This window comes from Telopea speciosissima, chromosome 4 (assembly GCF_018873765.1).
Source record: "Telopea speciosissima isolate NSW1024214 ecotype Mountain lineage chromosome 4, Tspe_v1, whole genome shotgun sequence".
NCBI classification, from domain to species: domain Eukaryota; kingdom Viridiplantae; phylum Streptophyta; class Magnoliopsida; order Proteales; family Proteaceae; genus Telopea; species Telopea speciosissima.
The window spans coordinates 53,831,317-53,857,939 of NC_057919.1; the positions used below are offsets into that span (position 1 = coordinate 53,831,317).

The following is a 26,623-nucleotide window of genomic DNA, read 5'->3' on the forward strand; positions in this document are numbered from 1 at the left end:
GGCGGTTTTAGGTGTGGTTTCAGTAAGTTGCAACCACAGGTAAATCCGAGCTTTTTACGAATCAAATTTTGTTCTCGAAATTCGTGGATTCTCAATGGGTTTCACAAAATTGAATCCGCGGGTGAAACCGCATGGCCCAAAAATTAAAATTTTAAAACCCGCAACTTAGAGGTTTATTTCCCTCCTTCAAAACACAACTCTAATACATTTGAAGAACCAAAAGCCACGATCGTTCTTGCTCTCACTTCCCTCCTCGGTGGATTTTAGTGCTCCAAATTACTCCTCAACAACATCCAATCGCATTCAGGTAAGATCTTTCTCTCTCCCATCGAGTTCTCTCAAGGAGAAACCCCAAAACACAATTTAGGTTTTGGAAACTTGGGGTTTTGCTTTCTTTTGCTCGAGAGACTGTTCACGATCTAATCTTAACCATTTTCTCACCATAAGCAACCTATACAAGGGCTTGCATACGATCTTGGCATCTAACTCAAGGATTTAGGTTGGATTTTGGAAAAACCAAAACCTACTCGAATTTTCCTCTTCTCTTTTGCCATGTATGAATCGGTCTTACTAGATAGGGCTTAGTTTACATCCTTTGAGTGGTCACAAGCCAACTTTACTTGTTTCTCAAGATTCAAACTTCCAATCACAAAATCTAAAAATTTTCTTTAAAGTTTATAGCATGTTTCAAGATCAAATAAGTCCATATTTTGCTTGAACTCACTACTTTGTATAAAATATCATGTCCTAGGCATAATGGCCATGCCTTTCCTTTTTTTTTCCCCAACTTCTTAGATCACAATTGGATAAAAATCAGAATTTTCTAGCCTAAGAATTCTGCTGTAATTTAATTTGCTTTGAAAGGAAAATCAAGGGCTAGGTTTTGAACTTCACAACCTTACATTGATCATCTACTTAGGCCTTAGCATTCAAGGTACTAATTTGCTATCTATTTGACTCTTGGCTGCAGGTTAAAACAATTAATGGCCCCATGAGCACGGCGTACATGCGTTGAACAAGTTGCACCAACTCTCCTAGATCCACTATGGTTTCAAAAGATAGAGGACCAAGAGCTTTACCCACTACTTCCGCTTTAAAAATATAGTGGAAGGGCGGGATGTAGTGTTGGATGATCTCAAAGCTTACATGGTGGGGCGAGATTCGAGGCATTGGGGTGGACCAACATTCTCAACCTTCCTGAACCATACTACCGAAACTCATTCGCCATTTCTATGCAAATCTGATACCGAGAACACAGGCACACAAAACTATCGGGTTGTTTCATGTGTCAAGGGGTTCCTATAGCCTTCATTGCAGCACGGTTGGCCGGCGTTATCAACGTGTCCATTGGAGGAGCAAGGACCTATTGTTCACTTAGAAGGAATCCCTATACCTTAATCAAGTGGGAGGTATTGACATTCGCGACCATAAGGCGTGAACCTACGAGTGGTGGATGGCTTCGATGAGGTCACGAAGCAACTCTCCAACCGACTTGGCGCCTAGAGGTATCGAGAGAGGGGTAGGTGACATCGACACCTTTCTTGGTCGCGGTGGTGGCGGTGGTGCAAATGACTAGCCCACTTTCTCTCAACAAATTGAAGTTATCCGGATCGAGCTTCTTCTAGTTCTTATCTTAGGATGACCAATTTGGAACTTTTTAAAAATGGTAGACTTGTATATTTAATCTGAGATGAACAGAATCAAATGTTTTGAGTTGGAACAGATGAGATCTTGCATTTCGAGTTGAGAAAGACACAGTTATGCCGAAGGAGAGAATGCGGAACAATCATGGTGTTTAGATAAGTATCTTTTGATTGAGCAGGATAGAATCATATGTCTTTGTTGGAATAGATGAAATCATGAATGTTGAAATGGGAAGGATATGATTGCCTCCCAAGAAGATTTGGAATAATTGAATATTTATAATTAATCTTATATGTATCTCTATGTATTTACTTAATTCTCTCTTATTTAAATCATTGTTGATAATTGTGCTTGGTTATGATTGATTCATTATTGTTTATGAATTATAACATATAGTTACCCATTTATGACCTACTTAAGGCTCAACCAAGCAATTATATAGTTGTAGCTTTACAGCCTATGGTTCAAGTCCTAAGTTCCATGTTACCTATTATCTTCTAAGTTCTTGTTTCACCACAATCAGTCTTCTCCTATGTCCGCACACCATCATTTATGTTCTTGAAGATTTTTAGTTTAGAACCTAATTGTGGAGAGTAAATCAAGAGTCCGCGAGACTGTGGTCGGTGCAGAGCATCATGGCTCTGATACCACTCTGTCACGCCCCCATCCCAACAAGGGATAAAATACATTATAAGGGGTGACTAGGACAACGCTTGTCATCCTACTAAGCTGCCAGGATCACTGACACAGTGTCCCAACGCACAGTCATAACTAATATTAAAACAATATAATATCAGAGTGCGGAAAGGGAAATATTACATTCCAAATGATCAGTAGTTTTGCGGAAGCGTATAAAATCAATAGTTACAAGATGATCAAAGCCTAGATGATAAATATTGTAGTTAATCCATTTTTCATTACCATCTAATAATGATTAAGAAGGGTATAACATAAATGTTTTTACATGGGCCTACGCCCTAAAATAAACAAAAGGGGAACAAGTCCCAAGAATTCTCACGGCCCGTAGGCGCAATTGTCACAAGGACACCGTTGCCATGTTCCTCTAAACACGCTTCCGGCTCCTCCGCACTGCATCATAATCTAAAAATTGTGTACACGAGGGGTTAGCTCTCCACCGAGCCAGTGAGGGGATGGGGATGCACAAACACATAATTCACATAGTCCAATGATGCATGCATATGTTAAGTAAATTTTCCACCTAACATCACAACTAAGTCAATGGCATATGCTACTGTGACAACTCGGGAGACACTGTGGGTCACTTAACTTATCGCCACAATGAAACCTCAATTGTCACCTGGGACCTACGCCGATCGAAGCCTCCAAGACCACTCATGGCGGACCCCGATAACCAATACTACCATGATCGGCCTCTCCCACCTCCACAAAATCCGGTGTCGATTACCCAACACCTAAACCCCGTTGGTAAGGGTCGTAGCATAAGGGTGTAAAATCCTAGCCACTACATGCAAGTCCTATCGCCCCGAGAGGTAATCCGGCGCATCAACTTTTCATCCGGTTTAGTGCCGGTTACAGACGACACGCACGCGCATACGATTCAACATGACATTCAACATAATTTCTTCATAAATATATATATTATCGGAGTTTAGACCGCACCCACCGCACCGAGACCCATCAAAGTAAAGCATCTCCAATTAACATCATAACATTCATATATAAAAGTATGCAATATGCGCAAGCATGCTTAATAATTTATAATGATGACATAATATACAATGCAATAATAATATCAAGCCCAAACAACCAAACCCACTCACAATATGCGTTATGCCCCGATGTTATGAGTTGTCGCCGAAATCAAGTAACACGTCACAAGATGAAAACTTTAAACCTAAATAAAGAGTGAAAATAGGGTTAATTAAGTAAAGGGACGGATCCCTAAAAGGTCTCCCATAAATCATTTAAGTATAAGGTTTCGAAGTAGAGTGGTTACAGGAGTGGTTTCATGCCCAAATTCTGCAACCACATGTAAATCCTAGGAAACCAGGGGCTCGGGACGAGTTCGGTCAAGGTCGGTTGCGAGATGTGGTTTCGAAAACGAAACCGAGTGTAAATCCGACCTTCACAGGGGCTCAGGACAATTTTAGTCAAGGTCGGATGCAGATGTGGTTTCGAAAACTGAAACCGAGTGTAAATCCGACCTTCACGGGGCTCAGGACAATTTTAGTCAAGGTCGGATGCGGATGTGGTTTGAAAAACGAAACCGAGTGTAAATCCGACCTTCACAGGGGCCTTCTCGGGAAGGTAATTTGTGGTGGTTTCTTGCAGGTCTAAAACCACATGTAAGTCCTAGCTAACCAGGGGCTTAGGAAGGTCTCCGCCAAGGGTGGTTGCGGTGTGGTTTCTCGGTCGAAACCACATGTAAAACCACATACTGCGAATCGAAAATTGAAGGGTTTCTTGCTAGGGATTCATTTTCCAAGGGGTTTAAAGGTAGGGAGGCTTCAAGAAAGCTTCCTCCTAGGTACATTAGGGTTCTAAGACCTCATTAGGTCCATGTAATCCCATGGATTTAAGAGGGAAAACAAAGAGAACCTAAATTAAGACATAATAGGGTAGAAACCTTAAATTTCTTCAATGGAAAGAGATTACTTAGGCTTAGGGCTTGTAATGGAGTGAAATAACTCCACTATAGTCTAGGTTTAGAGGTTCCATCGATTCCTTGGTCGAATCTCTCCCATTTCCCAAACCTCAAAACTCAAAATAGATGAAGAGATGTGGGTTTCAATGGCTTACCTTCCCCAATGTAGAAAAGCTCCACGTAGAGGGCTCCACAAGGTGAGATTCCAAGCCTTCAACCAAGCTTTTCCATTCCTCCTTCTCCTTTTCTCCTTCCTTCTTTCTTCTTTCCTTCTTTCTTCTTTCTTCTTTCTCCTTTCTCTCCTCTTTCTCTCCTCCACGATTTAGGTTAGATGGGAGAAGAAATGAAAATGAATGCTTCTCCCCCTTTGTCTTATTTATAGAAAATGGGCTTGGGTCCTTTAAGTTAAATGGGTCAAGTAGTTAAATGGGTGGATCCAAGATAAATGGGTCATTAGGCCAAATGGGTAGTTTAAGTTAAATGGGTCAAGAGGGCTTAATGGGTTGACCCATGGTCTTATTTAGGGTACAGGAATGGGTTAACCCATCTTTGGGTCAAATAGAGTCAAATGGGCCCTCAAGTTGAATGGGCCTCTTAACTAAATGGGCCTGCCCATAGGTTTCAAATAGAAAAGAACCCACTTGGGGATGGGTCCATCCACCATGGGATTATAAGCCCATCACACGCTCCCTTAAATAAGGGGGACCCACAAATAGAATATTCCCAACTCAACTAAAATAGCCTGGGCGGTCTAAATCTTGACCCGCACTTCGAGGGCATCGAGGAAAAAAGATAAATAAATAAGCCAAGGGCTAAAACTTACTTCTCCATTGCCATGGTGTGTCAATGGTAAGCCTGTATCATGGTCAATAATTTGTAACTGGGTTTGACCACCAGTGAGAACAGCTCACCAGCACGTGGCAGTGATAACCACACGTCACGGGGAAGAAATAATAATTAATTATGATCCGGGGTGCGGGTATAACATTTCTGCACAGGGAGCACCGAGAAACTACGCAAACACTCCTTTTTTGCACTTCCACATCCGTAGGCATCTTCCCATGCACTAATCTCCAACCAAGAGTGGAATGGCGAGGAAGCAGATTTTTGTGCCAAACAATGCTAGCCCAGGGGGCAATCGGCATCTTTCTTCTAATCTCCTCCCAAGCTGACGCCACAGAAAAATCACCCCACTCTGTAATTTGGGATCTACAAAGTTTCAATCACCTGGAAAGCTTCAGATAAGGCCATCGAAGAAACTTGAGGCAGCTTCCACCTCCTTTCTTCTAAAAATTCATGCACTTTTGTCGTATCTTTGTCGAAGAAATTCTCATTCAGCCCAGTTAATTTCAAAATAGAATCCAGACCCCACCATCTATCCTTCCAAAAATCTATTTTTTCCCCATTCCCTACGATCCATCATTCATTAACCATCACAAATTTCCACATTCTTCTGATCCCCGGCCAAATAGACGAAGCCGTATAACCAGGCCGAGCCTTCCCTCATTTGTTAACGAATCGATGGCGCAGGAAAGAAGAAGAAACCGTCTCCTCATTTCTAACCTTCCAGGTGAGCTTGCAGAGCAAGGATTTATTTATGTCCCTCAGCCGCCTGATCCCTAGACCTCCCTCCTCCTTTGGTTTACACAGATTATCCCATCCAACCGTGATGGATTTAGAAGATTCAGGGTCGCCAGTCCAGACAAAGTTTCTCATCCATCTTTCAAGGATTCCAAGGAGAGAGTTGGGCCACCATTGCACAGAAAAACTATGGATCGGCATGCTAGAAATCACAGTCTTTACTAGCTCCACGCGACCAGTCATAGATAATAGCTTCCCTTTCCAACCTGTAAGCTTGGACCTAACTCTGTCCATCACAGGCAGCAGCATCCCTTTTCGCACTCGACCTTTAGAAATCTCAACTCCAAGGTATCTGGTTGGGAATTTGCAAATCGGGATTTGCAGCTCTTCCACAATAGCTTGACATCTTCTCGTGGGAATGGATCCCAGAAAAAGCTTGCTCTTATCCAAGTTTATCCTTTGCCTTGAAAACTCCTGGTACTAGTTGAGGAAAGCTTTAAGATTCCTGACATACTGAATAGAAGCATTAATAAATAAAAATATATCATCTGCAAACAAGCAGTGCCCTGGGGTGCGAATACCCCGAGGACCATTAAGGGGGAGAATTTTCTTATCATCGAGAAGCTTAGTCAACCCCTTGCACAGAACCTCCTCCGCAACAATAAACAGCAAAGGCGAAATTGGATCCCCTTGACGCAAACCCCGTTCGACACCAAAGAATCCAACAGGGCCTCCATTCACTAACACCGAAATTCTTGTAGAGCTGAGTAAGCTTCTGAGCCATTGGATCCACCGACCCGAGAACCCATGAGAGAGTATCATACGCCTTCTAGATGTTGATTTTCAACCCCAAACCACCTCCTCTTGTGGCAGCGGCCAACAAGTTTGCAAGCTCCGAGGCAATCGAAATATTGTCTTGGATGACTTTCCCTTTCTGAAAAGCGCCCTGGTCGTCCGAGATTAATCTAGGGAGGACCAGTTCAAGTCTACGAGCCATCACCTTAGATAAGATCTTACAGAAAAAATTCCCCATGCACAGAGGCCTGAATTTCTCAAGGGAAGCTGCACCCTCCACTTTAGGAATAAGGGCAATAAAATAATTATTTATCCCCGCAGGGATACAACCTGAGGAGAAAAAAGATTTGGCTGCACTGCACACATCCGCACTTATCACCTCCCAGCAAGCTCTAAAAAAAGTACCAGGGAAACTCTCAGGCCCTGGTGCACTGTCCAGGTCCAGAGCCCACACCACTGCTCTGATTTTCGAGTCGCAGGGAACCGACTCCAATCTGAAGATGTCCACCTCCTCCAGAACCCAAGGAATGCAGTTCAGATTTTCCTCATGCTCAGAAACTTCCACAGCCTTGTGGACATTTTCATAATAATCCTCCACGTATTTTTTAATCAGCTCTTGGTCAACAAGTACTTCCCCATCTGCTGTCTTCAAAGAGCGAATGGTATTTTTCACCCTTTTCATTTTAGTAGATAAATGGAAGAATTTACTGCATCTATCCCCAAAAGACCTCTTCAATCTAGATTTCTCAGCCCATAATTTTTCAAAGTTCTCAGCCGCACTGTTGTAAGCTTTTTTTGCCTCCATCTCACGCTCAAACAACTGGTCGGACATCCCTGACAGCTCGATCTCCTCCTAAACCTCCTTCAGCTCACTTTTCGGAGCTTTAATCTGGGTATCGAAGTTTGGGTAATTTTCCTTTGCCCAATCTTTCAAAGTAGTTTTCAGTCTTTTCAATTTTTGAGCCAACACAAAAACATAATTACCTGAAATCCAATCCTTCCAGGACTCCGCCACCACATGAATGAAAGCAGGGTTCTCCAACCAAAACGTTGGAATCTGAAGGGGGCATTAGACGGTCTTGCAATCGATTCAGCCACCACCAAAAGAGGCGCTTGATCTGACACAGGGCTTGTAAGGACCCTCTGCGAACAGTCTCCAAAAGCTAAGAGCCAAGCTTCATTGCAGAAGCTTCTATCCAGAACTGCAGCAACATGCCCATTCTTCCTATTATTTGACCAAATAAATTTGCGACCTTGAGATGGCACCATCATCAAAGAACACGCATCCACCATAGCCCCAAATTCCTCCGCCGAGCCCAAGCTAAAGGAACCTAGCCTTTTTTTCTCAGTAGAAACCAAAGTTGCATTGAAGCCCCCTGCAACAAGCCAGGGAGAAGAATCCAAGGGCGCCACCGAACACAAATCAGTCCACAGATCCCTTCGAAGAGCCCTGAGACACTTTACATGAACAAAGGTAAAGAGAGCACCTCTCTGTCCCCAATCCACCTTTACTGTGACCTGTTGCTCAAACTCCATCACTAGAGTAGACTTGGATAAGCCATGTTTCCAAATCACCCATAGGTTTGGCACACTATCACTGTGACTATTGTGAATGAAGTCGCTGTCATATCCCAACCTGCTAAAAAACAAACCAGGTAAGCTCTGCACGTTCACCATAGGTTCAGCAATACAAATCACCTCCGGATTCTTGTTTTTAATAAACAATCTCAAGGCCACTTTAGCAGAGGCCTTCCTCATGCCTCTAATGTTCCAGAAAAAGACCCGCATTAAAAACGTTTCTTTTTTTATCACTCGACCAAACTTTCTTGTTGCCTGATCCACCACCTGTTTCCCCTTTCTCGAACCTTGCCTAGCTGGTTCACCATCCTCTATGGCTCTCACTGCCGCATCGACCAACTCCACTCCAGTGTGATGCACCACAACTCTGCCACCATCTACCTGACTCGGGTTCATGGCATGAATCACGTTCTCTTGAGTTTCAGGCACAAGGACACCACAGTCCCTATTGCCATCCTCCACTACCTTATCACAAGCTGTGTCCCAGTTCATAATAGACTCAGGTTCTGAGATATCGTCGCAGCTCGACCCTCTATCTCCCCCGTAACCGACCTGCTGATCCGAACCGACTGGAAGGACTAACTCCAACGTGCCAGCCGCACCACTACCACCAACACCCCCAAGATTCTCACGAGATTGATGCACCACGTCACCTCCTAAGCCCAAAGGGGAAACCAAATCATCACGCACTCTACCCGCCTCCCTAGCAGCACCGCTACTACCAACACCCCCAAGAATCTTGCGAGATCGACGCACCACATCATCTCCTAAACCCAAAGGGGGGACCAGAGTATCACGCACTCTAACCGCATCCTCCAATCTCAGAGATCTTTCCAATCCAAGAGATTTGGATATGGAATCTTCCCCCTGAATGCAGTTTACCAAATTTGCACGATTCTCTTGCACCTCATGCACGTCATCTTGCCTTTTTTTGCTGCGTCGACGTTGCCTTCGGTCACCGTCGTCCTCCGACGTAACCTTGATTGGCTGATCACCACTCTTCCCTGCCACAACATCTTCAAACCCCGCCCTGGCACGACATTTATTAGAAGAGTGCCCCACCCTCTTGCAGATGCCACACCACTCCATTTGATCTTCATACACGATAGTCTGGTGGAACCAATAAAGCTCCTTTGAACATGGCTGCATGTGTTCAACCTGTATTTCTCCAATCCTCTCGCCTTCGACGTTGAGCTCTACCAAGACTCGCGTAAAATTTCTGAACATAACATGTTTAGTGCGACGATCCACCGCCACAGGCCTCCCTGCCGCTTTCACTATCAACAATAGAATTCTCTCATTCCAATATTCCAGAGGCAAGTCTGGGAATCGAATCCAGACTAACTTCGTCGTCATCATTCGATCAGTAAGGTTAAACCTCGAACGCCATCGCTGGAAGGATATAAATTGTGATCCCACCCTCATCGCTCCCCACTTCCACACCGAAGCCATATCCCCCTCTTTCTCGAACCAGGCCAGAAAGAAGCCTTTCCCCAATGGCGAAACTGACACTCTAGCCTCTATCTACGACGTTGTTTTGAAAGCAGCTCTTATTGCATCCAACGTCACAAACCGGAAGTTTGTTTTGCCAATCAGCGCGTTCTTAAACCCTTGTAACTCCCTTTCATAATCCTCTTGAGGGATTACCACCTTAGTGCAATTCCCAGCCTTTATCGGATCTGGCAGATCACCCATGTTCGGAAGGGACCCACCCACCGCCTTTGCAAACGACTTCCTCTAGGGTGGCCTGGTAGGAGCACCACCATATCCTACAAGGGTTCGAGGGTCTTCCAGCAACTCACCCTCCTCACCTCTCACCATCGGCTTAAAGAAATCCACGATGCGTAATTGTTTCCCTCCTTCCGACGGCTTTGTACCTCCAAGATCACCAAGCTCCACATCCATCGCAAGGGCACTCTCTCACTCTTTCCAGAAAACACCTAAAAAAATCTCCGCTCTTCTCCCCTCAAATTAATTCTATTAACTATATTTACTTGATTAAGTCGTATTAGAGTAGAGAGGATCAACAAGTTAGTAAAGGAAAGACCTTTGGATAACCTGAAGGTTAGACTTTTTCAATCTGTGAATCCTGTCTATAAAGAAAAATGGCCAAGAAACCCTTTTCCATCAAGGGTAGTAGGATTGATAATATCCTTTCCAATGTTTGTGGTCCTCAAGCCAGATAGGTATACAAGTATTTTCTGACTTTTATTGACTACTATTCTTGTTATAGATACATATGCATAATACATCAAAAATCAAAAACCTTGAAATGTTAAAAAATGGTTGTGCTGAGGTTGAGGACTAATTAACAAAGCGTATCAAGTCCCTTTGATCAGATCGAGGAGACTATTTATCAAATGAGTTTATGGATCATCTCAAACAAGAAGGGGTTGTGTCTCAGTTGAATATCCCAAGGACACCACAACAAAATGATGTCTCAAATAGACATGACCATACCCTGTTAGATATCATTCGTTCAATGGTAAGCTATCGTGAGCGACCTTTGACCTTGTGGGGTTTTGCCTTCTGAATTGGTTTCACATTTATTTGGTTCAATTTCATAAAATCCAAAAACTGAGTCATCGATTCATTCATTAATAAGGGAATTCTGTTTTAAGATCAATCAAAATGTCACCTAATATTTTGTATTCCATGTTACCATGCTCACCAATAAGGATAGCATTCTTGGTTGCTAAAAGAAAGAAGTTTTTCCCCCTTCAGAAAAAAAAAATTTGGTCAATTTTTGTTTGCCGTCAATAGGCTTAGCATTGTATAAATACCTCATTTTGTCACCCAGAAAACGTGTACAACAATGGTGAAAAAGTTGTCATAAGACGTGTATAGATCTTGTTTGAGTAGCTCTGGAGGTTTGTATACCCTCGAGTAACATTTACAATCATTCAAACGAACTTTCTGAAAGACCTTGAAATGGGTCCAAACTTCTTGATTGGTTGCATATCATCATTAAAATTTTTATATTGGAAAATGGTTTGAAAATGATTTAATTTTTGGCCTATTATTTTATGTGAGATTTCATTCTTTTTTTTGTCATATAAGATCCACTTTCAAAATGATTTTCCAATATATTTTTTGCTTTAGTAGTTTTTATTTTTATATAATTGAATAGTACTTAGAAAGATCTTTCCAAAGATTCTTAGATCATGAAACTTGGATTTACGGTTTGAAAGATTTCAAGGAAATATTGAATTTCAAAATACAAATTAATTGGACCAAATCTAGACTATAAAAAAAATAACAGTTTATAAACATCTAATCCAACATTTTATGATGAAGAACCGATAGTGAATGAGAAATCTTCAATGCATGCTCGACGTCGAATATTCCCCATCCAACATTGGGTGGAGTTCTTTTGATTGATTGTATTGTATAGTGTATAGTATCTCAACAATGCTTAAAAACTAATTCCCTTTTCTTTCTTGTTGAAATGAAAAGAGAAAATATGTATTTATATTTTCAATCATAGATTCCAAAATTCAGGGCAAATTGGAACCATGTGCCTTACTAAGCAAGACACATTTTTGAGATGTAGTGATCCATACTCTCTTTTGGGGGCTTAGGGCGAGGACCTCTACCAATTTCTTAATAATCAAAAGAACTTACAGGACACAAAAGCCTTACGCCATCCTCCACTGATGCTGAGACATCGTAAATTGGTCTGCGGACATCGCGATAAGTCCTATGGTTTACTAAGGTGTTGGGACAACCTTTACCAAGTTCGAACGATTGTCGACCACCAGATCTACTACTCTGCTATATTCATCCCAGCCCACAAGCACAAATCTTCAACGTGAAATATAATCCCAAAGTACCCCCAAAGACTCAAATATAATCAATCAAGAAGGTAGTAAGACCTCTGTATCTTATTGGTGAAATTGAATATTTGAAATTCAACAGATCCTCTGTTTTGTTTTGTTTTCTTTTCTTTTCTTTTCCTTTTCCTTGTGAAATAATCGAGATAAATGAATTTTTTTACAATATAAAAAAGTATTCTACTATATTCAAACAAGAAATCCTCTCTTAAAATGGATGGAAACTTGTTTAGATTGGTTGTAAGGGCCTTTATCCTATTTTCTGATTATTATTAATGCCAAATCACCCTTATCTCATATAGAAGTCGATGGTATTGGATAAAATTTGATCCAATTATATAGAGCTGTGATAGAAGGACACCCTCATGCTATATAAAAAGAGGATCTTGCTCATGTTCAAAATGGACCAAAATCCTTTGTCGTACTGCTGGATGTGCGGTGCACATTCTACGACACAGTAAAAGGTCACATGGCACACATGGCCTCTGCTGTGTCGTAGAATATGCACCGCACACCTGGCAATACAACATAGGATTTTTATTCATTCAAATCGCCTTTAATGAACTTAAGGATAGTATTCTTAAGTTTGTAGCATTGAGTGCTCTTGTTGAGAAGTTGCAGCTTTCTTGGAGCTCCAATCCATTATGTGCACCCTCATCCCAGGTAAGCTAGTTTACTTCCTTTTGATTTCACTAGGCACTTGAGAGGATAAAGATCGCAAAAGTTTCCCTATACTATTCACCATTTCCCCTAATCTTTAGGGCCTATTGCACCCCGTAGTTCCCTATATATGGTAATTGCTTACTGGCACGGAAAACTACTTGGACCACAATAAAAGAAGTGTTTGGCAACAAAGTTAGTTTGTATCCTGTTGCCAAAAGCCAACTCTCTTTTCCCAAAACAAACTACGTACGAGATGTTGCATGCTCATCTAAGTTCTGTATCCAATCAGTCCAAGTTTGACTTTTTATCCAAACAACATTCTTCAAAAAAAAAACTTTAGAAGTCATTGTTTGAGTGATGGTGTTTTGGGTTAATGAGAAAGTTTTGTTGAGAGGGTTGGAATTTGGAAAATTCACAAGCTATATGTGAAGAATTTAATCACCAAGATATACTCTTCTCTGACGTTAGATTGGAATCTACTAAAGATCCCATGGTCCATCTTAATTATCTGAATTTTTTTGATTAATCTGATGGTTAGAAGAAGGTCAATATTTTGTGGGGTACAACTTATTATGATGAGACAATTGATATGGTATCATTCCTTCGACTTAATGTCGGCGATATTTTTAGTTTCTCGAGAAACATTTAGTTCTACGAGAAAATGAAGGGTTTTGACTGCGATGTGAACCCGACCAAAGCCGAATTAACCGCAGAAGGTAGAGAGAGAGAGGATAGAATAAAACTTAAAAAGCAATCATTGACTCAGGAAAAACACGTTATTTGAGAAGAAGAAAATAATTACTAATGCCTTATCTTTTTCATGGGAAAATAAAATTATATTTTTTATTTATTTACATTGACTTTTTTTATTTCTTCCTTTGTATTGACTCCAAGTCTCTAATCATTGTTAGAGATTAAAATCTTACTTACCCTTCTTTTACTGTAGCAGATTTCCCAAACTGGTAAAAAAGGTTAAAAAACAAAAGAAGGGATAGGAGAAACCTTCACTTGGCAAATACAAATCGATTAATCATATAAAAAAAAAAAAAAATGGCCATTTCTTTAGCATGAAGATTGTGTTCTCTTCAAGCTAACCATATCTTTAGATCACTTTTGATCATGATCAGGGTTTCGGTAATCTGTATCGGTATCGATATGATATGGATCCAAATCGGTTTGTATTAGTCCAGATCGAATGGTTTAACCTATAAATTTCAATAAAAATTTGATTTTAATTACATTTTTATCTTTGATCAGTATCCGTGGATCGTTATTGTATTGGTCAAGAATCGATATCGATCTCTATTATACAAATACGAATCAATTGATACGGCTAATCCAATACCAATTCCTCGAACCATGCTTATAATTAGTTTAGACTCCAATTGAACGATCTGGATGAGTGCTTATGATTTAGGTGAGTGGTACAGATGAATGGAGGACCATCTTTAGTACTCTTGATTGATATTTAAATATTCTCTTTTGAAAGAAAGTAAGAATAAACAAGAAATATAATCCAAGCATTAGTGGAGGTGGGGAATTATTCGTGACCAAAGTAGAAATTTGATAGTAGTCTTTTCTAACTTTATGGTGTCTGCACCAATTTAGTAGCAAAAACGAGGACCCTCCTTGATAGTCTGAGATTGTGTTTTGAGTTGGGTTTCGTAGGCTGTTATATAAACTCGGACTCAACGTCTAGAGTGCAGTTTGTTTCGAAAAGAACTTATCATATTTGGAGTTGCTGGTATTGATTTCAAGAAGTGTTTATCTTGTCTGACTCTTTGGAAATCAATCTTATCAATCTTTTTTTCTCATAACGCAAAAGTAATCAGTTTTTTGGCAAATCTTGCATGTGAATCCACAATTAATGTTTTGTTCCTGTAAATCAGGTTTTTCCTCAAAAATTACACAGATCTTAAGGGAATATAAAGCTGGTTTATTGGTTTTTAGAATATAATTTTTAATTATTTTTTTGGCAGGGTGGATTTTCTAATAGTTTTGCATGAGAGAGTAATCTATTCCTCTTGGTAGAGGTGAGGCGAATTAAATCCTCCCTTTGAACTTCAAATTTATTTTGAATTTACAATAAATTTCTATGGACTCCCTCGGATCCAAATAATATTTGGATTAAAAAACAAAATTAAAAAAAATATATATTTGAACCCCTCTCTCAAACAACCGCTGGCATGTGCAAGGCACACCCTCATTGATCCAGAGGAACTTTACCACTTTCTGATTAAAATATACAACAATCATTAGTTAAAATAAGGATTTTACCCTTTAAATAAAGTCTAAAAATTAAGTTAGTAGATAAAAGAGGACAAGAAACCCATCTTTCCCATCTAATTAATAACTAATTAACCACCGTTTCCCTTCTCTTCTGTAGAGTGAGAAAAAGAAAGGAAAAGAAAAGAATTACAAATAAATATAAAGATATAAAATTCTCTCGCTTTCTATCTGCATTAATCATTGGCGATTTAACCATTTGACACAGACAAAGGCAAAGCTAAGCTTAAAACCCAACTATACTCCACTCTCGATCTCTTCCTCCTTTTTTGAGAAGAAGAAGAAGAAGAAGAAGAAGAAGAAAAAAAGAAAGAAACACCAGCTTTTCAAACCTCTCTCTTTCAGGTTTTCATGGCGGAAGGAAAGAGATAATTTCAAAGGAGAAGGAATATAAGCTGGTTTGACGTCCAAGGCCCGGCATCAACTCACCGTCGATTACGGAACTTAAGAGAGAGATAGAGAGAAGAAAAAAAAAAAGGAAAGAAAAAGAAAAAAGAAAGAAAGAGAGAAAAAGAGAGATTACTTATAGCAGTAATAGTGTTCGTAGCATTAAAAAAAGGTCAAACAAACACTTCTTTTATAGCTTTATTACTGCATCTTCCCACTCCATCCCCTCTTCCCCCCTTTCTCCCCTTTCTCTGCATTTCTCTTACTCCAACCAGGTTTCAGATTTGCTCCTTCTGCTACACCCACTTGGGAAACAACAGAAACTAAATTCATAACTTCTTGTCTTTGGTTTTTTTTTCTTTGTGCAAACTTCTTGTCTTTGGTTATTGGGGGTGAATCTTCATCTGGGTCATTAAATTGTTGGAGATTTACGGTTTTGTTTGATCTCTGCTTGTTTATCCATGGAAAAGGAGAAGCTTTTTGTGAATGCTGGTAGCCCACCTTCTCTGAGCTACGCTGGCTCTTCGTCATCTCCACCTACCACTTGGCATTCTTCAAATTCAGCCATGGAACTTCCATTAGCGGAGCTGAATTGTTCTTCCGAGCAATTGCCCATTTGCTTCCTCAATCTCAATTGGGAGAATTCAATGGATCAGAGCGTTCCCTTTGAATCAGCCTTGAGCTCAATCGTTTCTTCTCCGGCCACATCGAATGCCACGACCGCCGTCCCAACAGACAGCGTTATCATCAGAGAATTGATTGGAAAACTTGGTAGCATCTGTAACTCCGGCGAGATCTCTCCTCAGTCTCAGACATTGGGTGGAAGTGCAGCTTCTGCTTCTTACATTGGGGAAAACAATAGTGTCAACACTTCCTGTTACAGTACCCCTTTAAATTCTCCACCAAAACTCAATCTTTCCATGATGGATCATCAGGTCAGGGGGAATTCTATGCCTGCACATCCCAGTTTGACTCCTTTCTGTGGAGATCCTGGATTTGCAGAGAGGGCTGCAAGGTCCTCCTGCTTTGGAAGCCGGAATTTTGGCGGATTAACGGCCCAATTCGGGTTCAACGAAGCTGATTTCCCTCAGAGGTCGGTGCCCAGGCCGGAGAATGGAAAGTTATCGAGAGTCTCGAGCAGCCAATCTCTCAAGGCTGTTGGATCTCATATGGGTAGTCAGGAGAACAAGGAGACTCCATTGCAGGATGCAACTGAGACAGAGATGAGATCCGCTTCGGCTAAATTCAGTAGATTATCGAGGTCTTCAACGCCGGATAATGCGGAGTTCGTAAATGCTCTCGAGGAATCTTCAATTTCCGAGCAAATCCCAGGTGGGGATTCTTCTGTGAAAGCTTCCAATGATGCCAATGGCAGAAAGAGAAAAGCTACTCCAAGAGGAAAAGCAAAGAATACCCCTTCATCTCCTTCTCGGAAAGACTCAAAGGTATGCTACTCTGGTGGTAATTCTCAAATCAAGTTTCGACCTTTTAATTAATTCCTCCAAGAATCAATTTTAAAAACCTGGGAATTCTCACTTGCAGGAAGAGGAGGACCCAAATGCAAAGAGAAGCAAACCAGCTGAAGCCACTGCAAATGAGAAAGTTTCAACAAAAGCAAAGGAAGAATCCAATGGGGGTACCAACAATGCAGGACATGGAGATCAGAAGCAAACAAAGGATAACCCAAAGCTGCCGGAACCTCAGAAGGATTACATCCATGTTAGAGCAAGAAGAGGCCAAGCCACTGATAGCCATAGTCTTGCTGAAAGGGTAAGAATTGATGCAATACTCTCTGAAATGGCATGAAACCACCATTATAATCAGCTTCCTTGTTAACTTGGACTTACATAATTCACTGGTTTCCAGGTCCGAAGAGAGAAGATCAGTGAACGGATGAAGTTCCTTCAAGATCTTGTACCAGGCTGCAATAAGGTAATGCCCACTGAGAAGATGTTAAATTTGATGTTCATATTAGCTGCTAAGACTCTGTGAATCATGAATTATGATTCTAAAGTAGGCCTTGAATTTCCATTGTAGGTTACCGGTAAAGCAGTTATGCTCGACGAGATTATAAACTATGTTCAGTCACTGCAGCGACAAGTTGAGGTAAATTTAGATTCAACAACCTTACTACCCAAGCACCATTCTGAGTTTCTGACCATATTTTCAGAATTTGAGTTAAACTTGATGAACTTGTAATATTTTTTTGCAGTTCTTATCTATGAAATTATCCACTGTAAACCCCAGGCTTGATTTCAATATGGAAAGTTTACTCTCAAAAGAGGTAACATAATGAATTATGATGATGCCTATCTCATTTCTGACTGTTTTGGCAATTGGGAATTTCCTAAACCTGGGTTCTTGATTCTTTCTGAATTCAGATACTTCAAACTCGAGGATCGCTTCCACATCCAATTTACCCATTATATTCGTCAGCATCAGCCTTTCCTTTTGGGCACCACCCCCTTCAAAGTGGAATTTCTAATGGAGCAGAGACCCAGTGCTCAGTGAACCCATTAGATGCCATGTTTCTTCGAAATCTAGGGTTGCAGTTACCTTCTGTGGATGGTTTTGGTGAAGCTGCTTCTCAGGTAATTCAACTTTGTTTAATTCCTCCAAGTTAGTATATTTTTACAAAATACTTAAACAAGTTTCCACAATTCTCTCTGGCATTTTCTAATTTGTGCATGTTTGCAATTCCCAGCTCTCCACATTCTGGGAGGATGATCTCCAAAGTGTTGTTCAGATGGGTTTTGGCCAGAACCAGAGCCAGGAAGCAGCATTGCAGCCACAGAGTTTCCATGGTGAGAAAAAGTGAAATTTTGGCAAATTCCTTTGGGTCTGAGCTTTCAGTTTGTGATTCCTAACACCAAATTTGTTAATTTCAGGCTCATTGCCAACTGCCCACATGAAAGTTGAGCTCTGACCACCATTTACCAGACTTGAATTTGGTTGAGGCCCCATGTAAAGGAGGCCTTTGTATATAAAAAAAAAGGTTTGTTTGAATTGGCGAACGAGCTCCAGAATTATCAACCATTACTCCTGAGCAAGAGACCTTTTATCCTTTTTTCTTTTTTGGGTCCCCATCTTTTTTTGTTGATCATTTCTGTGACTTATTCTTTGGAGAAGTCTTACAATTGTCCTCTGTAAAATCTTAGAACTAATTGCGTCCTGTGGTGAAAAATATTATCACCACATGTAAGATGTAACATGGTAAGAAGAACACAAGAGTGGAAGGGAGGGAGGGATGGAAGGAGGAGTTCTGTTACAAACTTCTGATCCAACCTTTGTTGGGCATATCAAACTTACCATTCAGTAATTCTATTATTAATTCATTGAGATGTTTTATTATATTTTATGATTCAAGTATTGCCTCAATCAGTGAATTTTTTCAAATTTTCCCTCCCCCTTTAGAAACACTGTTAAACCGCGTAATTTGTGGCAGAAACTGAGTTTTAGATATGGTAACCAGCTGTTAATTAGTGGGAACCTGTAGTCTTTTTAACTCTAATGAATGATTCAGATGTTGGGTAGTTATTGAGCTGGTGGAGTCAACCATGAGATCAGGCATCTCAACTCAAATCTAGAAGCTCTTGTTCTATTTTACTGTTCCACAAGTGTAGCAGAGTGGGAACTTTTTCAATCCTTTTGGTGAGAAGACAAGGTTGGCAGTAGTGATGTTCTGACTAGGCCCATTGAATCAGAAAACTTTTCAATTCCCATCCACTCTAAAATATTGTGAAAAGGTGATCTTATGTAAGATAAGTAGAGCAAAGTAGTGGAGTTCAGACCAGGAACAGAGAGATACCATTTTAGAATAGACTTTCTTTTGTTGAAAGGGTGTTATTAAAAAATATTCCAGTCCCCAGACACCAACAAAAGAAAACTTGCAGCCTTGCCTGTCCAATTGGATGTTCTATTATTGTCCTGAAAACTACTGTCATATAATTAAGAGAATGATGCCTTGACAATGCATATGTTCTCCACTACATTGAGAAGAAATATAACAAACAAATGTTCAATTTCATCTGTAAATTGAAAAGCAGAAAGGCAGATTGCCATACGAGAAGCACCAGATTTGGATAAACATCACTCTCTCTTATGTGTGATGGATGTCATATTCAGGTCTGCATTAATGAATTTATCTTTTTAGACTGATAAGGTCCACAAGACTTTCCATGTAGTTGCAGGCTGTGCCAAATTTCTGAACTTTATACTTAGACAAATTCTGAGAGTCCTTGCCCTATTTAGCAGGATTAGTTTTGGAAATTCCCGGTATTAACTCCAGGCAATGCAAGTAAACGGGTCCCACCGTGCGTAAATGGTTGGGAGAGACTTTATTGAGTGTGGTTGTTGTTCATGGGTTATAATATGATCAATTAGGGGAGGGGGGGGGGGGGTCCATATAACCAGGCTGTCATTGTTTCCATCAGGTTGCATCAATGGAACCTTCCCTGTTTTTGTTTCTATCTTTCAAGTTTTACCTCAACAAGCATTTTCTTTAACTTGGGTTGGTATGAGCTTTGTAGGGGAGGAGAAAAAACTAGCTTTGCTGTTGCAAAGGACCATCATTTGATTCACCAACCACGATCATCCACCAAGTATTATTACATGCTCTCCCACCATACACACACAACTGTAAGGGAATCTATGCATATCAAAGCTTCACCATCAAAACCATTTTTCCCCAGTTGTAAAATGTCTGGTGGAGGAAATGGGTTGTTATTTAAGTCACCATCAGAGCCATTTCTTCTACTTAAATTGGATATCTGGACACCTTTTACTCTTCCTAATTCAATTGAGTAACTGAGCCATTTCAGTCACACTTCACTATGATTTCTCCTCTTTCTTTTGTTTTTTTCTTTTAATGAATTGTCTTCTTTCCCCCTTTTCCAATTTTTCATTTGTCTTTGTATGTCTTCCCTCTTCAAATTAGATGGTTGCTTCCAATTGGATGTCACTTTCAGATCCAGTTTTTCCTTTGAATTGTAATGACATTGGGGGGGGGGGGGGGGGGTGGGGGGGAATATCTTAGTTGTAAAGCAAGTTTTTCCCCTCTTCATGGAATAGAAAGAATGCAAAGGAAATAAATTCTCTCCAGACTCTAGATAGGTGATACATGGATAGGGTAGCTACGAAGTTACACTGCCCAAAACACATCATCTCCTTCCCTCCATCCTTGATGCCTCAGCACAGCAGGGGAGATGGTCCACAATTACATTCATTAATTCAGAGAAGACAAGGCCACAAGCTGTTTGTTTAATGGTCTCATTGACAGTATGTACTCCTCTTATGACCTGTTCTTCTGTTAGAAGGCTCCATAGCAAGTGTTTGTGGATTGTCTGCTTTTGCCTCCTCTCTGCACAAGAGGCTATGGACATACTGCTCTGTTGCAATTAAAGATTGCTCCCTTTCCCCTTGACAGAAAATAGAACTACAAAAACATCATTTTTGAGATATTTCCAGAGGTCTTATTAGGTACAAATGGACCCATCTAATACCCAGATTCAGAACCCATAGATGGGCATTTTCATCAAATTAGTAACAATTTCGCTTTTGAATTATAATAATCTAAGCTAGTCCCAAGACCATGATGTGGTCAACTGTTTACCACTTGATTCTGTATTTGATTTTCTAAGTACTTGATTTTATATTTCAGAGGTGAAGCAACTGAGGGGATACATAGTACACCATGGTCCCAGGACCACCAGCTTAGTATTTCTTTTCTTTCCCTCTACACCATAACTTGAGAAAGATCAGAAATTCGGCTACAAACTCAACCTTACCAAACCCCTACACATGAGTTTTAAAGCTCTTACGCTTACAATCACAGGCATAGATAAATTTCTGTTAAGACCTCTTTTGAAGTGGTAGCATTTGTATAAAGAGTGTACCCAATGCATGAGGCTTCCGTCAATATAGGGGTCTCGAGAAAAGGCATATGCAAGCAACCACCAAGTTGCGCCCTCAGGATTTTCCACCTTTACATGGGGCACGGTGGTCATTTTGCACAGTCTTGTGTCAGGCGCAAGGGCCGCGTTCCGCATGCGACCAGGTAACATTCTTTCTAAGGGTGTCAAAACCTAGTCGAACCGATAAGACAGATCAAAACCAATCAAAAAAACTGGACCGAACCGATCTAATCTGATCGATATCCAAATCAAAAACTGAACCAAATGAAACCGATTAAAAAAACATTGAGTATAAGGCTATGAATATGTGAATTGATTATCTATTGATTTCAATATTAGTGAGAAAATTTCTGGTTATAAGTGGAATTGTTACAAATCATAGAGTGTATGAGGTTATGAATAGAGAAATTGATTTGTAACAATGTTTCCATTGATCTCCTTATTCACTACATTAGTTGGATAATATATGAATGATTTGATAGTAGGGTTCATTTTGTGGTTTCAATATTAGTTATCTTCTCAATGACTAGTTAGTCATTGATTTCAGTACTAATTATCTCCTCTTACAATTTATTCATCTTTATTCCAATTACAATACGAACATGTCAAATCAGTTTTCCTATTTATGGTTGTTTACTTGTTTGACTTGTGGAAATGAATTAAAATGTTTTTATTGAATCTTCCCTCACTACAAGTTATGAATATAAGATTTCATTATGTTTCAAACAAAAAAATCAAATCGATCTAAACCAGTATTAACCAGATATTAAAAAAACGAACTACAGTGAAATCACACTAGACCAAAAACCAAAGTTTCTTAATGGTTTAGTTTTGATCTCACTTATTTCGAGACTGAAACTGGGCTAAATTGACTGTTTGACACCCCTAATTCTTTCTCCCATTTCTTAATAAAGAAAGTCGTGCTATTTTGGAAAAGGTTACAAGTTAAGGATAAAGGTGGGCATGCGGTTGCTTAATGCACCCTCTCTTCTCTCTTTATTTAATGTATACAGTTTATAACTGAAATTCAAACTCTTTCTCTCCCTCTAGCGTGTATGATGTCTATATATACACGGATATCGACTCTCTCCCTAAAAGTTAAGAATAAAAGTTTCAAGGTGTGCAGTGTGTAGGAACAAACTCCTACACCCATTGTATGTTCAAGTAATGTTAAGGAAATAGTTATAAACTTACTTCCACTTCTATTTGGAAATGTCAACTGAAATTGAGTTAAAACAAGCAAGCACAAATGTAATTTGGGTTGGCTCAAGATGAGCCTAGGCAGCCCTAGCATAAGACAAGACCAAATCCATCTAGCTCATGTGTTTCATGCTTAGACTGGGCCTACTTTATACCAGCATAAAGCCATTTATGAACAACAACAATTCATTTTGGGTCTTTCTAAGCTTCACTATGCGTAGTGAAGTATCATGTTTCATTATTTGTCACTTGGCAGTACATGTGTTAGTTCATATAATAGATCGAAGACCCAACATATATTTCAATGGCCAAATTTTAGTCCAAAGTAAACAAGAAAATTTGCTCAAACTCTGATTTAAAGTTTTAGTAAAATTATCAAAATGTCATCGAAATGGAGATGAATAAAAAAAATACAAAATGACATTCTTTGTAATTTTAGCTATTTCCACTACTCATTTAAGTTGAAATTGTACCAATGTGATGCTTGTCGGGTCCTCTATCACATGGACCTTTGGTGTGCTCTATGGGGGAACGTGGCGGGCCCCTATGTGTGTGGGGGGAGCCAATGAGAGCGCACAGGTTGGCATCATGAAGGTTGGGATTTTTCCTTCATGGGGGTGCGGGCGGCATTACACTTCCCCATAGAGAACTTTCTTTCTAACTAATAACTAGCTCCTTCATGTACAACTATCATTAAACCCAAAATGTTTAAAAAATTAAGGCCAAAGGTTATGTTCACGGTCAAACACATAACAATGCAATAGAGACCAACATGGATCGAAATGACCAAAACCCTCCATACCCCCCTCTCCATTTGAAGAATCACATATGGGTGGGGTGTCATGCATGAATCTCCTCCCCAAAAATTAATCATCTAAGCTTCTTTTTTTTTGGGGAAAAACTCAAAAAGAAGAAAGAAACAAAAAAGACGTTAGACAAGTAAGGGGAAATAGGTCCATATAAAATGGGCCCTATGGTTCAGAAACATAAATATATAAATTTGACTTATAGCTTGTCAAGGAGATCCTCCATCTATCCCATGGTTGTAATGTTTTAGGATGGATAGCAAATTAGCTCCAATAAGAGAAGTGGAATGACCTAAATATTTGATATGATAAAGTCTCAATAACTTAAATAAACTTTAAAAAAGTATGGACATAAATATGGAGTATGGAAAAATATGGAGAAAATAGGCAATATGGAAGTCCATCTTGTACATAAGGAATGGATTGTCTTGCATAGATGGTTAATGAAACTATCAATTGAATATTAAGATCATTTTGTTGGGAAAAGCAATCCTTTCAGCACCTGTGTGCAAGTTAATGGAGATCTACAACGATAACCAAATATGTGTAGAATAATAACACCGAAATAAATCAATTCAAACCACAAAAACACACTAATTTTAATATGGAAAACCCTTCTAAAGCGAAAGGGAAAACCCACAGGACCTCGTCCAAGTAAAACTTCCACTATGCGAATTATAGTGGGGTTACAATATCCTCTCTAGATAAACTGGAGGCAACCAAGCATCAAGAGAAATAATCCACTGTTGGATATCACAATAACTCGCCAAATAACAATGTGGATTCACAAGAACAATAACACTCACACCTCAATATTGGCAATGACAAATGTTGGAAGAACTGTCATATTTCTCACTTCCCTGAACAAGGAGATGTTGTCGTGCCACTATACCGTACGATCCAATCCGTACACAAACAATAGAGTGTTGTTTTTCCTCTTCATTTCTCACGGATAAAAAATCTCATGGAACTCACGGAACACTGGCTCAGACAAAATGAAATGAGGAGAGGTACTGGCTCTCACCGCCTCTACCCATTATATATCATGATTGAGAGAAGAGAGATTGAGAATAGTATAAGGCGGTTTGTTTACCTCCTTTCCACTATTAAAAGGCATGTGGGTCCCCCTCCATGTGAGAAGGTACCCAACAAACTCTCCCTCCAACACACGATGAGAGATCTCCTAAATTTGTCATGTCGACATCGGTATATCCCTATAACAGGCTTTCCATCATGACAAACACCAAACATACTCACATTGTAGGAGTACCAATCGGATCTTGCCAATCCTACAGCATGATTTCTTTGCCCCTATAAACGGCTTACTTGTTTCATTCTACACCCTGTACATTCTCAGTGCATGTATCATTTTGTGTGCATCACTATCTTTGCATGCAACATTCTGTATACACCACTATTTTTGCAATTCTGTATACATTGCATGTGTACCATTCTGTGCAGTGCTAGTCCCTCAAATGAACAACTCTGGATCATGGAATGGATCAAGCATCGTACCTATTACTTGTACTTCATCATGCAGCTACTCCACTTACATGGCTTCAATACTCATCGATTTTGCTTCTTCAAAGCACTCCGGTTTACCTTCATATACTGATGTGGTGGAACTCTGGTAGACGGTTGCCGCTACTTGGTAGATCTGTTAAAACAAACACCAAACAAAACGTGAACAAAAATGAAAACAGAGCAAGACCACACAGAAATTTAATGTGGTTCACACACCAATATGGTGTGCTACGTCCATGGGCGAAGCTGAAGATGTTTCACTATGTAAATTGGAGAAAGTTACAATGGAGATCTCTCAAGAACACCAAAAAATGGCATTGCTTCTCTCTTCCAGAAACCCTAAATCGAAAACCCCAAATCTCACTCACTTTACAACAAAGCAGGTAAAGAATATAAATACTCCTCCATCAGATCAAATTGATCCATCGGGTCAAGTCAAACCGTACCCCAAGCCCTCTGCTACCATCACATATCTCATAAAAAGTTCCATTTGGGTCACTACCAAAAATGTCGAAGTGAGTCATTCTTCGAAAAGGGTACAAGATTTTAAGACATATATAATAAGATCATCTCATCAATTGAGGTTTAACTGGTGGCTCTTGAGAGGGTTGTTCCCTCTGTTCACATCACCTATACCAACTTTAAAGCATCGTCATCATCACCATCTGCATCCCATTATTTTATTTTACATCTTCCCCATCATTATATACCATTGGAGGAGGATCTGAAACAAAATCAATGAGGTCATCAATACGAACACCCCGTTGCCGTTGAGGAGGTGTGATAGGATCTAAATAATTTCGTCAGTAGACGGCGGTGGTGGAACCATTTTCATTTGTCTTCTCTTCATCCTCTTTCGCCTTTTTTTAGTGTCTTTTGAGTTTCCTACATTCTCTTTTCATGTCTTTCTTTTTTGCAGTAGTGACATGCAATCTCCTCCCTTGATTTGTTTTTACTTCTCCCCCAGTTTTCTGTAACAAGTGCTTTCCTTCTTGTCTCTTCATTCAACAGACTGCTTATTACTTGATTCATGGAGAGTACCCCATCTGATGCAGAATTGCTAAGAGACCACCAATGTCTCCTAACTATCAATTAACGAACTGAGAAGTAACAAGGCTTATAACTCATCTTCAAGCACCATCTTCATGGAGGAGAGCTGATTCACAATACTTTGCGCCTTGCTCAATTATTCTGCAACTGAGTTTCCTTCTCTTTACTTTAGGTTCACAAGCTTTCTAATCAAGAAAACTTTGTTGTCAGTGGTCTTCCTTTTGTATAATCCTTCTAATTTCATTCACAGTGAATGTATTGATGACTCTATGGATACATGATGGAAAACGATATCATTAAAAAATTGACGGATAAATCCAATAGCTTTCTAATCCATTGTCTTCCATTCAACATCAATCATCTTTTCGGGTTTCGCCGTATAACCCTCTATAAATGCATACAAATCCTTGCAATATGGCAGATCTTTCATCTTCGCTTCCATATTACTCAGTTGCTTCCATTCAACTTGACCATCCGTGTTGTGGTGTTTCTCTCCATCTTTTGCATACGATTCAAGAACCTCGCTCTAATACCACTTGTTTAAAAAAAAATCCTTTCAACACATGTGTGCAAGTTAATGGAGATCCACAATGACAACTAAATATGTGTAGAAAAATAACATAGAAATAAATCAATCCAAACCATAAAAACACACACCAATTTTAATTTGAAAAATCCTTCCAAGGAGAAACGGAAAAACTACGGGACCTCGTCTAGGTAAAGCTTCCACTATGCAAA

The 26,623-nt window shown here is 39.9% G+C and overlaps 2 protein-coding genes across 2 annotated transcripts; one reads left to right on the top strand and one right to left on the bottom strand.

The window, feature by feature from the left end:
• The first annotated feature begins 234 nt into the window (after positions 1-234).
• Positions 235-18,759, top strand: LOC122660067 (transcription factor bHLH62-like). Its single transcript, XM_043855242.1, has 9 exons — positions 235-267; positions 15,840-16,838; positions 16,936-17,163; positions 17,260-17,325; positions 17,431-17,499; positions 17,606-17,677; positions 17,775-17,984; positions 18,098-18,197; positions 18,282-18,759. Exons 2-9 carry the CDS (start codon positions 15,855-15,857, stop codon positions 18,317-18,319), a joined length of 1,767 nt encoding a protein of 588 aa, XP_043711177.1. The 5' UTR covers positions 235-267; positions 15,840-15,854; the 3' UTR covers positions 18,320-18,759.
• Positions 6,681-7,478, bottom strand: LOC122659414. The gene has a single exon (XM_043854528.1). It carries the CDS (start codon positions 7,476-7,478, stop codon positions 6,681-6,683), a length of 798 nt encoding a protein of 265 aa, XP_043710463.1.
• Positions 18,760-26,623: the final 7,864 nt, after the last annotated feature.

Excerpts from the sequence above, each read along its gene's own strand:
- LOC122659414 (XM_043854528.1), bottom strand. The coding sequence starts at position 7,478 with ATGTCCGACCAGTTGTTTGAGCGTGAGATGGAGGCAAAAAAAGCTTAC.
- LOC122660067 (XM_043855242.1), top strand. The coding sequence starts at position 15,855 with ATGGAAAAGGAGAAGCTTTTTGTGAATGCTGGTAGCCCACCTTCTCTG. Across the intron at positions 16,839-16,935 it reads CTTCTCGGAAAGACTCAAAG|GAAGAGGAGGACCCAAATGC; the intron begins GTATGCTACTCT and ends TCTCACTTGCAG. Across the intron at positions 17,678-17,774 it reads AAAGTTTACTCTCAAAAGAG|ATACTTCAAACTCGAGGATC; the intron begins GTAACATAATGA and ends TTCTGAATTCAG.